Below are 14,413 nucleotides of genomic sequence, written 5' to 3' on the forward strand. Positions count from 1 at the left end.
ACTCGGCAGCTTGACGGGGATCAGAGTGAGTGTATAAATAGGGAAGGTGTGATTGATGGCAGCTGTGTGCAATCAGTGCTGTACGCAATCAACTGTGTGTGTGTAATCAGTGCAATGGATGATGGGAACTGTAGTCCGGGTGAAGTGCAACAGTTTGTGTAGTGCGAGAGTCAATGGAATGGAAGGGTGACCTCTGGTGGTGATTGAATGGAAGTCCATGGACAGGATTCGTGACAGTATAAGCCCTTCAGACATTCGTCACACTGAAGAAGTTCCCATAGCGATGACTTTATCGCAGCATCTCATTCCCTATTCAGGGAACCAAGGTTACATACGTAACTGAGATGTTTCAAAAAATGTCCAGCCTTACTGGTGATATCTGAGGACTCAGCTGTACCCGTTATCACTCACCCAAGGTGTGTTTATTATTCACACAACTGACTGAATTACGGTAAGCACAGACAAGAATTAATATTAGAACAGTTAGCCAAGAAGTTCACTAGCATATGGCACAAAACCTACAATGTGAACCATGATGAATGAAGAAACAACTGTGATGACAGGCATTATGCAACCTAATAATTTTGTAGATTTTGCAGTCAATCAGCAACATTTTTGTTTTCTGTCTTTATTTGAATATGAAGTATTGGAGTATTACATACAAACTCACATACCAGTGACATCAGTGACAACAGTGACAATATAAAGTTATGGCAACAGATACTTGAATGCGAAATAGATTGATGTTTCCTGAGATTACTTATTAGCAATTAGTCTTGAGTTAGACACATAACCTTAGGTTGCTCCACAGGGTATGATTGTTAACATTACAAACAATATGAGTAGATCTGACATGAGGGATAATTGTATAAATAGTAAACAAAATTCAAACCCATATTTACAATCATATTTGCCCATAAACAAAACTAAAAAACGTATTACTGCAAATAAACAAGTTTCCATCCTTGCTCTCATTTTTTAGTTGTAATGATTATGAAAAATTATTGCATACAATGCTATTGTTTGTTTCTCTTACTGTTTTCTGTAATTACCTCTGCAAGCCATCAGTGATCATGATTTTTTGTACCATCCTCTGAAATGCCTTCTGAAAGATCTGATCTGTAGTTAGTCACAATTTCTGTGTTTTCAAGCCATTTTGTAATGTAGTCATGCACTATAGGAATAAATTTAACAATTAATAAAACTTTGTGTAAACATTTACTGACAGTAATTAAATCATTGTTCTGCAAGGAGTTTGTCAGGTTACTTACTGTAAGGGGGATCCAGATGAAAGCTTCCTCTCTCTAACTTGTCTTGGTCTGACTTAGATCCCCACCCACTGTCAGTCTCCTCCATCACTACATCCAAAGGTGTCAGGAGATCTGTGTTTCCTCTGGCCATCATCTCCACTTTCTCCATCAACTCTCTGACCTGTTCCCTATCATCCTGCTCCATGTAGTTAATTACATGATACCTGTTTCCACATTTATTGATCAGCCACTGCAGATTCTCTTCTTCACTCTCAATGTGTTCTTCAATAGTGGGAGTGACTGTCCAGTCACCCCTGGTGAACACCACTATACAGTACTTCCAGACATTTCGACCCAGGAGCTCCATGTGCTCCTTGACAGATCTCCTTTGTGCCTCAGTGAAGGCGACACCAGACTGCAGAACCAGCAAAACTGCATGAGGTCCTTGTGAACACATAGTAACACTTGACATGATCTCCTGCTTGACTGACTCTGAAGTCTCCTTTACAGATGCATACGGCCACCATCCAGGTGTGTCAATTAAAATGGCTTTTCTCTTGTCAGCCTCTCCTTCACTCATCACACATTTTCTTGTCACGCTCTTCTCTTGTTTAATTTTTAAGATGGTATTCACCACTGAGGTCTTCCCAACAATATTGCCACCCATTAGGACAATCCTTAACTCTGGAAAAAATTTCTCTGCCGAAAAGAACATGAAAGTTCATTAACAGTTTAGCTGGAGTCATCCAAGACAATTCTATCATTTCTATTAATTCTACAGTGTTGTTGAATATTTTCTTAACCCAAAGATGCTCCATACCTGTTAGATGTTCTTTCAAGTTTTGCATCTTAGTTTTTATTTGGATGGATCTCTCTTCTGCTTGTTTCTTCACATTTCGTCTCTTTTCCTCCATATCTTCAAACAGTTTGCTGTCAATTTTAAAGGACTGTCCTTCATGCTGAGCTACCAAGTTCTCTATCTCACGGAACAGTTTTTCCACATTTATCCCCTTGCTGTCAGTATAATTGAAGACATGAACTCTGTTCCCACACTTCTTTATTACAATATCAAGCTCTTTCCCTGCTCTCTCGATTAGCTGCTTGCTGTCTGCATGTCTCTGATCTGTGTTGTCATACATGAGCAGAACGATGGTGTGGTTCCAGATCTGCTCACCAAAAATCTCCATGTGTTCCACCACACTTTTTAGGTGCATGACTGTAAATGGTTTGTGTAGATTGATGACTAGAAGAAAGGCATGTGGAGAAGAACACAGTCTTAAACTGTGCATAATCTCCATCTTTAAATACTTTGCACTCTCTGCCAGTGTGACGCTCCTCCACCATCCTGGTGTCATTACCAAAGTAACAGACCTGTTCTGATTTGTCCTCTGTTTCATTTCACTCTTGACTATCTCTTTTCTCACTTTACAGTCATTATGACCAAAAATGGTATCAGCTGCACTGCGTTTGTACTCTGCTTTACTGCCGATTATAATGGCCTTTATCTCTGGAAGAGCTGGACAATCTGCAAAAGAAATTTAAGGAACCTGTAATTATCACTTGTAGTTTACAAACCTTAACAAATGCATTATCATATTTTAGGTGTATAGTCAAATGTATAAATCGTGTACTTTCCATGTGCATTTGGTTCATGCATGTGATTTGTAATATTAAAGCAAATGCATTTCTTGTAGTTTGCCTTGCATTGTTGTATTTGTTTTTAGGTTGCAAATCAAATTACATTCCGACAATTTTACAAAGTTTCCCAGCTTGGCTTTGTATCATTAGCTTTTGTACATTTATCTTAACATCCATTATCTCAGGACACTGTAAAGTTGTTGCTTTGAAACTTCTAGGTTTTACTTTCAGTGTAACCACAATAAGATCTCTCACATTTGTATGAAGTAAAAAGTTTTGACCTCACTATATTGATTTGTACTTCTTGGGAATAATTCTATGTACAATCCTAGTGATGTTTATATAATATCTTTCATCATATGAACAACAATGTATACATAGTATGTAAGAGATACAAGAGAATTTATCTTGAAAGAGAAGTTATTTTGAAGACTTTTGTGTTAGATCATCAAATATAGGTTTTGTCAAACTTTTAAAAATTTATGTACAACATGGTGAAAACTCACTGTAATGACGATCAGAGTCCTCTCCTGTCTCCATCATGCGTCATAGACTGTCAGTTTGTAGTTCTTGAAGTTTGCTTCAGTATCTTCTTTCTGTCCTTTTTTCTCACTCCCAATGTTCTGTTTTTTAGTTCTCAGTCTTTCTTTGGTTTCTCTATTTTAAACAAATAAAGATAATGAATATTCAAGCATTTTCTGTCTTTGCCCATGTACTAAATGCGCCTCTGCACTTGATGAACTGGTTTATCAGCTTCCTAACAAAAAGTACACATAGTGCCACACCTGTGACTGCTTTGCAGTGGTTTTAGACAAGGAAGTTTGATTTCACCTTTAGTTTTTTCTATTTGAACTGTATGTATTAAAATGAAAAGAACACTTAACTTGGAGTTACAAAATAAAAAGACAACGGATGTCAGTTTTCTTGTGTTTTTGAACCATAACAGCTAATATATATTAGAATACTTTATTATACCTTGATTTATTCAAAATAGCAATCAGTGTTACTTAAACAGATACCAAGTGAAATTAATTTGCTTCCATTTCTTCCCTTCACTCACCTCATAAATGCTTTTGTAAAGAACAGGTCATGTGATAGCTTAGCAGTTCTCTGTGTTGAGAGGTCAGTCAGTCTGATTAAGAAGACATTGCAGGATAAGCCAGCTGCCCCACACGCACATACACACACACACACACACACTCTCTCTATGTACATTTGGGTTGTGCTTCTGTATGAAATCATCCTTCACACAAAGCTGCAGGAGAAAAAAAGGTAAGCCTTTTCAGTTTTATCCCAGCGCCAACCATGTAATTGTAACCAAATTTGTTATAAATTTAAGTGTCATTTCTGTGCGATCAGTGTTGCCAAACAGAATTGCAAAAATAATGACAGAAACAGTTTCCTAAACACTCCTCTCATCTCCCATTGCTAATCAAACAAATAGTCTCATCCCAAACTCATGGCATTGGATGGGTTAATGTAACTGGGGTGGGCTGGTCAGATACTTTAAAAAACTGCTAATTCTAATAGTGTCACAGACCCAGTGTTTACACTTTTTGGAAGAATCGGCCTACAAAAGACTGACTTATAGCATATTAACTTTCAAAAAATAAAAATAAACATCACCTTTTATATAATAATTGAATGACTTCAATCGAGACTCATGAGAGATTACCTCATTTATCCAGTAGTCAAATGGAACAGCTTTCTAAAAATAGTTGATTAGGAGACAGATTAACTAAATAGTAGAGCTTAGTTTGTGCCAAATAGGTCTGTATTAATCCGTGTAGCATTTGACTTCTTATGAGTGACCAGTCATTACCTTTCAGCAAGTGCACACTTTTTTGTTGTATTTTGTGTCATGCATATTTTATGCACTGGGAGTAAATGGCTAAATGATTTAGAAGCTTTTTTAGGAGCAGACATCAACAAAATTATATAAAAAATATTCAAAAAAATAAAATATAATAAAAATGTAACTGAATTAAACAATGTATAGTATCATCCCAAACTTATGCTATTGATTGAGTCAGTGTAGCTGTGTTGGGCTGGTTGGGATACGCAAACTTCACTGTTTTGGTAAAATATTAAATACATTAAATTTGTTTACATGTTTAAAATAAATTTGCAGTAGCTGTGGGCTCCCATGGAGGAAGAGCACACATGCCCCATGTGTCGTGACCTCTTTGATCGATCTCAACCCTTTCCCTGTGGCCACAGCTTTTGCCTGGCCTGTGCGCAAGAGGCATGGAGCCAGAGTAACGTCTGTGGCAAGCGAAGATTTGTATGCCCACAGCGCCTGGAGGAGCAGAGGGTGGTGGTATGCGACTGCTGTCTGGAAGACGAGGGTAATGAGGCCCATGCTGCAGTGAAGACCTGCCTGCGATGTGAGATCTCTCTGTGTGAGCAGCATCTGCAGCCACATCTGCAGCGTCCTGCTTACAGCACTCACCTGTTGGTGGAGCCACTGATGGATGTATCCCGCCGCAGGTGCCCTGCTCATTGGGAGGTATTCCGGTATTACTGCATGGATGACAGGAAGTATGTCTGCCCAGATTGCATTTTGGAAGGACGGCATGCTCAACACCAAGTCAAAGGGGTGAAAAAAGTGGAGGAGGAATACAAAGTAAGTCATTAGATCTATTATACTGTTGTTTAAGAAAAAGTCCTGTTGAGGGATTTAATTATGGTCCAGGACTGTTCACACTGAGCTTTACACCAGTTTATTGCCTTTTTTAGAATAATGCTTTTTAACCCAGAGTAAAGCAATGTTGCAGGGGCCATTCACACAGAATGTGTTGAAAATGCAGTGTTCAAAGTCGTCCGTATGACGCATGTTTAGAACACCAATGGAAAAGTTGCACAGTGGAATTAAAAAAAAAAAAATGTAAAGTTGGCACCGCTTTTAACCCTGGATTAAAAGGTGCTCCTTTTCATGGTGCTGAGAAGAAACAGTCCTTTAGTGACAAACAACCAATCATAAACTGAAATATGATTGCCTCATTAAATATTCTTGCACATTATACAGTCATAAAAACGTTCAAGCGGTTCAGCATTTGAGGGATTTGATATTTTGAAAATCTATGCAGAAGAAATTGTATCTAGTGTTTGTCCAGTTATTGATAATGACATTGCAAATATGTAAAGAGTGGACCCGGGCATTTTAACTTTCAGTTATTCTTTTGAATTATTCAGTTGATTTTAATTCATTGTCGTATTCATACACACTTGTAGAGCAGTTTTAACATTTACTGCACTTTTGTTATTCTTCAGTTATGTACATAGCAGAAGTCTCGCACATTCACAGGAAATAACTTAGGGTACTCCTCAAATTTAAAAAGCAATTCTGTAATGTGTATAGGTCAAATTACAGAGCCTGTTTGAGAAAGCAGAAGAGAAAGTAAAGCGAGGTGAAAAGATGCTTCAAGAACATCAGAAAGCTTGTCGCAGCATCATAGTAAGTTTAAGCCTCTTTGGCATCTCATATTCAATCAAACTAAATATTCCTAACCTGAAATATAAGGACTACGGGTTCTCATAACTGAACACAACATGCATACGTTACATATTCTGTGTGTGTTTGTGTGTGTGTGTTTCAGGAGGACTCCTCTGTGAGTGATGTCTCCCAGGTGTTACAGATGGGTTCAGCCCTGCAGGCTCAGGTGGGCCGACTGGTGTCAGCTGTGATAAAAATCACGGAGCAGGAGAGACAGCAGGCCATGGAGAGGGTGCAGGAAGAGTGCAGCAGAGTAAGAGAAGATCTGAACCAAACTGAGAGCATCCACCGCTTCTTTGGCTCCCTGCTGGATGAGAGCGACCCCTTCCTGCTAATCTGGGTATGAGGATCTACTTTAACGTTTTCTAGATTAAATACATATCAAGCCTCATTCACCATATTCTGATAAAAAGCTGATATTTTATTAGTTATTATTTTATATTTTTATAAATACATTCTATTTAAATAATGTATATCTTCTATAAATACATTCAATTTAAATAAATACATTCTAGTAAAATATGGCATATCAAGCTTGTATCAAAGGCCTATGTATTTTTTTAACATTGTTTGTGTGTGTGTGTGTGTGTGTGTGTGTGTTTAAATTCAAATGTCTACAATAACACAGTTAAGGCATATTTTGTGTTAATTTGATTTGATAATAGCTGTTGCAACATGACATGCTAGAAAGAGCATCGCAAGACAATTTATGACCAAAACCAACATAATACAAGATGTAATTGACTAGGTTTATTGCCTTATTAGCCTTTTTAATGCAACCAAGTCTTTGTTATTGAATACCTTCTCTGACTGTACAAAACATGCAGTTTTATTTAGGAACTTTATGTCATTTAGATTAAAAGAGATTAAAATCCTAACTTTTCACAGGTATTCCAAACAGAGGATTCGCAGTAAGTCTTTAGATAAACCGTGATTGTTTTAGTGAGTGTCATAGCAAAATCGTGTGATTTGTGAGTGCAGTTGTATGTTAGTGTGTGAATCTTTTACTTGGTTACTTTTGCTCTATTCTTCTTTGCAGGATGATGGCAGATCTCAACACACCTCTGTTCACACCACCTCAGCCCAGCATGGATAAGAAACGTGTTTTAGAGAATGTGGAAAATAAATACAGAGAATGCATAGCCGAGACCCTGCGCTGCCTAATTGAACTCAAGAGAGATCTCTGTAAGTAGGCATGTTAATATTAATACAGTCCATGATGGGCCCCGATCCCATATTTAGATTTTTTTAAGTAATACAATTCTTACTATTGATTCTCAGCTAATCTAAGCGTGAACTGAATCAATATTTTCATTTTTTTGTCATTTGCCTTGTTTAATACTGTCATCTAGTGGCTACATTTCTAACGGCTGTTTCTCTTTGTTATTTAGTAAGCAGCCCATTAACCTTGGACAAAAACTCAGCCCATCCTCTGCTAAACATCTCTGAAGACTTACGGACAGTGATGAGGGTCAAAAACCGCTTGTCTGTCCCTGAGCATCCTGACCGTTTTGACCACTGGTCTCAGGTGGTCTCCTGTCAGATATTTTCTTCAGGAACCCATTACTGGGAGCTGGAGGTGGAGGGTTTCTGGGATATAGCAGTGACCTACCACAGCATTGGGAGAAAATCAAAAGAGGGCACAGCCTTTGGCTGCAACAAGGTAGATTGTTAACCTAATACACAAACTTTTTTAATGCCAAACATGATGATCCCTCTGCGAACAACTTCTTAAAATATAAATGTACCCATATATTTTCATGTATAAAGACTCATTTTTACTGTGAAAAACAGAATATAAATGTATAAAATATAATCAGAAAAATGTTTACTTTCTGTTAAGTTGATGTGGTGTCTTTTTTGTGTGTCGATAAAATTAAAAAAGTGATTAATCTAATGATTTTTGTATTAAGTATTTAGAAAGCAGTATGAAATAATAGTCGTCAAATTTAATCAATTTTAATAATAATAAATATTAGTAGTAGTACTACTAGTGGTAGTATTTAATGATTAAAATGAAAAAAAAATGTACACGTTTCTCTGAACATTTCTCAGAAAACTGATCTTAAATCGAATGATATAAAAACAGAATTTGTTTATTATTCTAGTCATATCATATCAGATGCCTAGCCCATTTTATATTTTAATCCATTATGTTCTGTGCATTATGATTTTCTGTTATCTTACTCAGATATCCTGGAGCCTGACACAGCAGCATGACAGGAAACTTGCTGCCTGGCATAACCGAAAGAAAACCCACCTCTCCACAAAAATGTCTGGCAACCATTTAGCAGTCACTCTGGACTATGATTCTGGCTCCATCACCTTTTCACAAGTAGGTTCGTCATCCACCCTGCTCCCTCTGCACAATTTCAGTACCAGATTCACCCAGCCCATCTGCCTAGGCTTTGGCCTCTACAAACCAGAGCTGAACAGCAGGGTCACCATCCTCAAGAAAATATGATGGCATTTATACATCTTGGATTTGGGTGACGACAGGAACTGACAGTGCTGTTGAAACTTTTATTTCATAAAGAGTTATATGTTTCTTGAGGGATATATGATGCTCTGGCTGGCTCAAAAATAGACTTTATTTTTCAAGAATCAACAAATGTTCCAAATATGTACATGGTCAAAGATTTTTTTAGCATGTTTTTTTTTATTTTATTTTTTAGAATTTTTAGAAATTTTAGCATTTCATTTTCATTGTCAAACCTTTATCAATAGGTATTTCATCTCATGCTTTCACTGTCATTTAAAGGGATACTGAGATCCAATGCATCTTTCTCCAACAACGGATATTCAAAATTAGCAAAATATAAATCTCAAATATTTTTATCCCTTTAGTTTGGTGAATATATTGCCAGTGCCCTTTTTTTTGAAGGCTCTTAAAGGCATAAACGTGCAATTCAAAATGCATTTAAAATATTGAATATTTTCCATGTCGGCAGCCTTTCTCATCACAGCTCAAGAAAGACACTATAGTGAAGGGTTTTTGGATTGTGATGCACCATCAGCCAATCAGCACTGTCAGCTGTCATGTACAGTTCATGTGATTGGCTCAAAAAGTTCCGTGCGTCTCGTGAGCAAAAAAAAAAATAAATAAAATAAAATAAATCATGTACTGTCAAGTTGTACTGCACCAGCTGATAAACCACCATTGAGATTAAGCTTTCTCCTATTATTATAGACCTCACTGTTGGCAGCCCTTCCTTCAAGATCTAGGTTCAGGTATCCTTACTAAAGCAGTGCAGCCATTTGTTTTTAAAAATACACGCACAATTTTAAAAATAGCCCTTTAATGGACTGGCCATCCGTTCAGGGTTTTGCCACCTTTGGCCCAAGACGCTGGCATAGGTTTCAGCATGCCTGCGACAGAGGATAAGCGGTTGGAGAACAAATGGACAGATGAAATTTGACCAAATATAAGCACAGTTCACTCTTCTTTAATTTATTGTTTTTATTTCTTGTGATGCTCAAAAATAAAAAGTACTTTGTGTATTTGAGAAATCTGAAAATGTTTCAGATTTTCTTTTATTGTATTATTTGTGCCCATTTGATGCTTATGATCCTTGTGGATCAGTCATGTTTTGTGGGACCCTGGGTCATGTTATGGTTCCTGTTTTCTTCTATATGCTTTCTACTGACTGTTGGCTATCATTTACAGCTACAAATGCCAGTTTAGCCATGCTGTTTACATCAAAGAAAGATTACATGGATTATTAGAGAAAGTGAGAAAGGGAGAGAGAGGTGACGCTGGTGGAGTGGGTGGGAAGGGGAGGGTCTTGAGAGACAGGATGAGTACAGGAAGATCTGTAAGCTGTCAGATTCAGTGTCTCTCTACAGAAGCTTTGACACTTTGCATCATTACACCTGGGAAACTGAGGGACAGCCCACTAAATCAGGTAATTTTGCTATTTTTTCTTACTACAAAAGCTTAAGGATTTCATTTCATCTTATGTTACTCCAGAGAAAATAAGCTTTAGTAAAAAATTGTTTATTACACACACAAAAAAAGGTATTTTAAGGTATTTTTGTCTTGTTTTCTTGTAAATTAATCTTTTTTTTTTAAATTAGATTTATGCTTTTATAAAAACAATAAGATGTAAAAAAATATTTTTTTTAAATAAAGTCTATATAAAGGATAATAATAATAAAGGATATTTAGATATTTTTACATGGAAACAAAGCAAAATGCTGATTAATTTTTTTAATAAATTTTTTGGTGTGTAAGGTAATTTGGAGCTAGGTTAGTGCTGTAAAAAGATTTTAAATAACCTAAAGCTATGTTATGTAATGTTAAAAATTTTGGGAGAGTGAAGTTTTGTGAAGAAAATTAAGCTATCGCTCAAGCACAGCACTGAGCAGAATTAGTTCTTATTTAAAAGTGCACAAACATTGAGGTTTCACTCAAGACCAGGCGCAATGAAAGCTGACCTTTGTAAATGTCATTGCTTCATAAAGACTATAAACATGACTTGAATAGTAAATTAATGTGGTGAGTTGTGCCACTTAAGACCTGATATAGACATACTTTTCCTTCAAATTCCGAGATGTACATTGGGTTTCAGGACTGTGCATATTGTAGCCGTTTCAGCGTGCCAAGGCACTGAGGAGAGAGAGGAGGTTCGGCCAATAAGCACCAGCAAAGGAGAGAGGGATAGAGGATCTGCGTAGGGGAGAGAGGTCCTGCATGTTGTGGAACGTCAGGAGGGAAGTGAGAGCGTGTTAAAGACAGATGGTCTCTCAGTGGAGTTGTTCTTTTTTCTCTCTCTTGTTCTCACTCTCTCTTGGATGCTGCTCCCCTCAGCTGAAAGAGATCCAAAGTGTTACCTCATGATCTTCATCCTTCACTGCTCCTCTTCCTCCTCCCCCACACACAAGCATACCTGTTGGCTTGCAGAGCTCCTCTTATCCTCTCTCTCTCTCTCTTTGTCTTCTCACAGGTTGGCTATGATGATGGATTTTTTTCAGGATGATGAGAAACCTCTAAGTGTCCTTGCCTTTGGTCCCCTACAGGCAATTTAACAAGCACAGAAGTAGCTCTTCTTCGGGAAACTGTGACAGACAGGAGGGTGACGACAAAATAGCGAGAGAGAGTAAAAGAGTAAGTGAGGGTGAAAGACAGAACCAAGGATTTAAAGATCTATAACTTTTACAATAGCTCACAACTTCACAGTTTTTGAGGATCCTTCACTTATTTTTCCTCGGTTTCCAGAAGACGACCTACTTTATCAAACTGTAGGGAACATTTTCACCTAATTTCATCTGAGATATCACAAGCTGAAATAATAAGACAATGCTGCCCCGCTCTGGGTTGCCAATGCTTATACTAGCTACACTTCTGCTAATCGGTCCTCTAGTGGTCAGAGGGCAAAATGACACGGAGCCCATAGTACTGGAGGGTAAATGCCTGGTGGTCTGTGACTCCACACCCTCTTCAGAACCAGCAGGTAATGCGCTAGGGATGTCCGTGCGATCAGGTACCGGCCGTGTGGCCTTCTCTGCCACACGGCAAACCAACCATGAGCCCACAGACATGAGCAATCGCACCATGATCATCTATTTTGACCAGGTAAGCAATCTTTCCACATTAAAATACTTGTATGTAGTTTTGCTCCGTTTAATTGGTCAGTTTTTGTCAGATCTTGGTGAACGTTGGCAGTCATTTTGACCAAGAGAGCAGTATCTTTCTTGCTCCGAGGCGAGGGGTGTACAGCTTCAACTTCCATGTGGTGAAGGCATACAACAGGCAAACCATACAGGTACATACTGCAAATTTTTTCTTGCGCTCTTAAAAATAAAGCTTCTTTATTGGCATCTATGGTTCCATGAAGAACTGTAACATCCATTGCACTAAAAGCTTATTTATAATGGAAAAAGGTGCACACTTGAAAGAATTGTTCATTGAAAGGTTCTTTGGGGAGCCAGAAATGGCTCTTCTGTGGCATTGCTGTGAAAACCTATTTTCCTATTCACAGGTGAGTTTGATGTTGAACGGATGGCCAATGATCTCAGCCTTTGCTGGAGACCAGGATGTGACACGAGAAGCAGCCACAAATGCTGGGCTTGTGATCATGGAAAGAGGAGACAAGGCTTACCTCAAGCTAGAAAGGGGCAACCTAATGGGAGGCTGGAAGTACTCTACTTTTTCAGGCTTCCTGGTCTTCCCTTTATAAAGGACGACCATGTGAACAGCTGGGAGATGTGGAGGAGAGAGGGTGACGTGCTCTCTGGGGATTTTTATTTTAAGAAAATGACTTTAAGAAAAGTCACAGAAAAGGTCATATTTGTTCTTCCTCGTTTTGGGTGGCAGAGCAGAGAAAATGAAGAAAATGAGATGTTAAATATTATTTATATTTTATTATTTAAAAATAGAATTATTATTGAGAACAAAATTTGAAAAAATGTGATTTGAAAATCACTAAAAAGTCACTAAAATGAGTTTGATTGTCTTTTTTGTAATGTATTTAAGATAATATGCTAATGTGTAAACTGAAAAATGGCATTGGGGAAAATATGATGAGACTGTCAATACAGTATTTGAAATTATGTATATCAGAGGTTTTTAAACAATTCAATTTCTGAAATCACTTTTAATTCAAATATAGCTTATCGACTTGATGTGAGATGTCTGTTTCTTATATGCTTGCCTGCTTATGGAGCTGTGTGTGTATAATATAAAGCTTTGTAAAAATAAATCTCATTAAATCGAACCCCTTGACTAAAAATCTAAATGTACTTCTTGTTCTGTGTGAAATGAAATATGACTTGACCTCAACCTGTGTTACTTCTCTGAATGAGTTGTTTTACCTCTAACAACAGCTGTTTGTAAATATAGCTCTCAGCATCAGCTGGCACGGTTGATCAGGATTCATCACAGATAGCAGCATAGGCATAATGGATAACGGATACGAACTACAGTGGAACCGGTCGAGCAAAGGCAGATGGAGTTTTTGGCAGACAGACGTGCAAGTGTACACTGGACTCCTATGGATCATGCAGGGTGGGCTGTCACAGTCAATAAGTTACGCTGCATTGGTTTAAAGACACACACTTATTCACACATACGGAACACGGAAAGAAAGAGAGCAGGAAAGAGATAAGGAGAGAGAAAAAGAAAAGAAAGAATCACTGATGTTAACACAGTATTCATTTATTTTTCTAACCTGTCTGTGAGCATTTGTTTTTGTATGAAAGACCACAGCATGCCACTCTAAGAAAGTAAGGTAAAAATTTAATCAAAACCTGCTGTTCGTGATGTTTAAAAAATAATCATGTAAAATAAGTTATGTGGATGTAAGTTATTTATCATTAATTTGTCCTAACACATATAATCCAGTATCCAGTGCACAGTATAATATGAATAATGCATATATTTAAAAAAAAATATATATATATTATAAAAATTTACAATATCTGTTAATACACAAACATTAAAAAAAATTATTTGAATCACCAGAATAATTAGAATATTATTGAAAGTGTTTTAACATCATCCACAAAGCCTGTTGTTTGTGTTTTAATCATGCTAAATAATTTATGTAGATGTAAGTTAATATCATTCATTTTTCCAACCAAGTGTAATCCCGTGCACAATGGAAAATTAATAAATGCTTATATATATATATATATATATATATGTAATGTTATTATGCACATTTTTGTTTTAATAGCCAAAATTAATAATCATGTGAATATAATTTAAAGTGTCTCAACATCATATACATGTTTTGTGTGGTGGCATTTAAATTCTATTTTTATTTGCAATATGTTTCACATAGCAAAATTGATAGACCTCTCTTACAAATCTGTCAACTAAATTCAAAAATACCTTTGTATCCATCTATGACAAATAAATGATATATTATAGACCTACTATAAACTGCGAGCATCAATGTTTCATTTAGCATCACAAGCTTTATTGGGACGTTTGGATACATTTGCAAAAATTGCGTAAAACTATCGAAAAATGATTTCGTAAACGTAAAATTATAATATTTTATTTTCCCTTAAATAGTCATAAATA

At 36.9% G+C, this 14,413-nt stretch overlaps 3 protein-coding genes across 4 annotated transcripts; 2 read left to right on the forward strand and 1 right to left on the reverse strand.

Moving 5' to 3' along the window:
• Window positions 1-627: 627 nt before the first annotated feature.
• LOC107738243 (uncharacterized) lies at window positions 628-3,612 on the reverse strand. The gene is made up of 4 exons (XM_016549963.1): window positions 3,395-3,612; window positions 2,071-2,775; window positions 1,272-1,949; window positions 628-1,174 (listed from the first exon to the last, which is right to left on the reverse strand). The coding sequence occupies exons 1-4, from the start codon at window positions 3,429-3,431 to the stop codon at window positions 1,065-1,067; spliced, it is 1,530 nt and encodes a 509-aa protein (XP_016405449.1). The 5' UTR covers window positions 3,432-3,612; the 3' UTR covers window positions 628-1,064.
• Window positions 3,613-4,069: 457 nt separating this feature from the next.
• On the forward strand, window positions 4,070-9,024 carry LOC107738139 (E3 ubiquitin/ISG15 ligase TRIM25-like). Of its 2 annotated transcripts, none has more exons than XM_016549839.1 (8): window positions 4,070-4,160; window positions 5,020-5,514; window positions 6,250-6,345; window positions 6,488-6,724; window positions 7,273-7,295; window positions 7,424-7,569; window positions 7,776-8,047; window positions 8,576-9,024. In XM_016549839.1, the coding sequence occupies exons 2-8, from the start codon at window positions 5,035-5,037 to the stop codon at window positions 8,846-8,848; spliced, it is 1,527 nt and encodes a 508-aa protein (XP_016405325.1). In that variant the 5' UTR covers window positions 4,070-4,160; window positions 5,020-5,034; the 3' UTR covers window positions 8,849-9,024. The 2 variants fall into 2 exon arrangements, with proteins under 2 accessions (XP_016405325.1, XP_016405324.1); XM_016549838.1 differs by having other exon boundaries at window positions 4,070-4,157; window positions 5,018-5,514.
• Window positions 9,025-10,185: 1,161 nt separating this feature from the next.
• Window positions 10,186-12,744, forward strand: LOC107738140 (cerebellin-1-like). The gene is made up of 4 exons (XM_016549840.1): window positions 10,186-10,289; window positions 11,331-11,959; window positions 12,030-12,149; window positions 12,366-12,744. The coding sequence occupies exons 2-4, from the start codon at window positions 11,684-11,686 to the stop codon at window positions 12,561-12,563; spliced, it is 594 nt and encodes a 197-aa protein (XP_016405326.1). The 5' UTR covers window positions 10,186-10,289; window positions 11,331-11,683; the 3' UTR covers window positions 12,564-12,744.
• The last annotated feature ends 1,669 nt before the right edge of the window (window positions 12,745-14,413 follow it).

Source organism: Sinocyclocheilus rhinocerous, unplaced genomic scaffold (assembly GCF_001515625.1).
Source record: "Sinocyclocheilus rhinocerous isolate Xijiao unplaced genomic scaffold, SAMN03320098_v1.1 scaffold254, whole genome shotgun sequence".
Taxonomy (NCBI): domain Eukaryota; kingdom Metazoa; phylum Chordata; class Actinopteri; order Cypriniformes; family Cyprinidae; genus Sinocyclocheilus; species Sinocyclocheilus rhinocerous.

Coding starts and splice junctions, on each gene's coding strand:
- LOC107738243 (XM_016549963.1), bottom strand. CDS start 3,431: ATGATGGAGACAGGAGAGGACTCTGATCGTCATTACA. Junction 2,776..3,394: donor GGACTCTGATCGTCATTACA/GTGAGTTTTCAC, acceptor TTTCTTTTGCAG/ATTGTCCAGCTCTTCCAGAG. Junction 1,950..2,070: donor CTTGAAAGAACATCTAACAG/GTATGGAGCATC, acceptor TCTTTTCGGCAG/AGAAATTTTTTCCAGAGTTA.
- LOC107738139 (XM_016549839.1), top strand. CDS start 5,035: ATGGAGGAAGAGCACACATGCCCCATGTGTCGTGACCTCTTTGATCGA. Junction 7,296..7,423: donor TTCCAAACAGAGGATTCGCA/GTAAGTCTTTAG, acceptor TCTTCTTTGCAG/GATGATGGCAGATCTCAACA. Junction 7,570..7,775: donor TGAACTCAAGAGAGATCTCT/GTAAGTAGGCAT, acceptor TTTGTTATTTAG/TAAGCAGCCCATTAACCTTG.
- LOC107738140 (XM_016549840.1), top strand. CDS start 11,684: ATGCTGCCCCGCTCTGGGTTGCCAATGCTTATACTAGCTACACTTCTG. Junction 11,960..12,029: donor TGATCATCTATTTTGACCAG/GTAAGCAATCTT, acceptor AGTTTTTGTCAG/ATCTTGGTGAACGTTGGCAG. Junction 12,150..12,365: donor ACAACAGGCAAACCATACAG/GTACATACTGCA, acceptor TCCTATTCACAG/GTGAGTTTGATGTTGAACGG.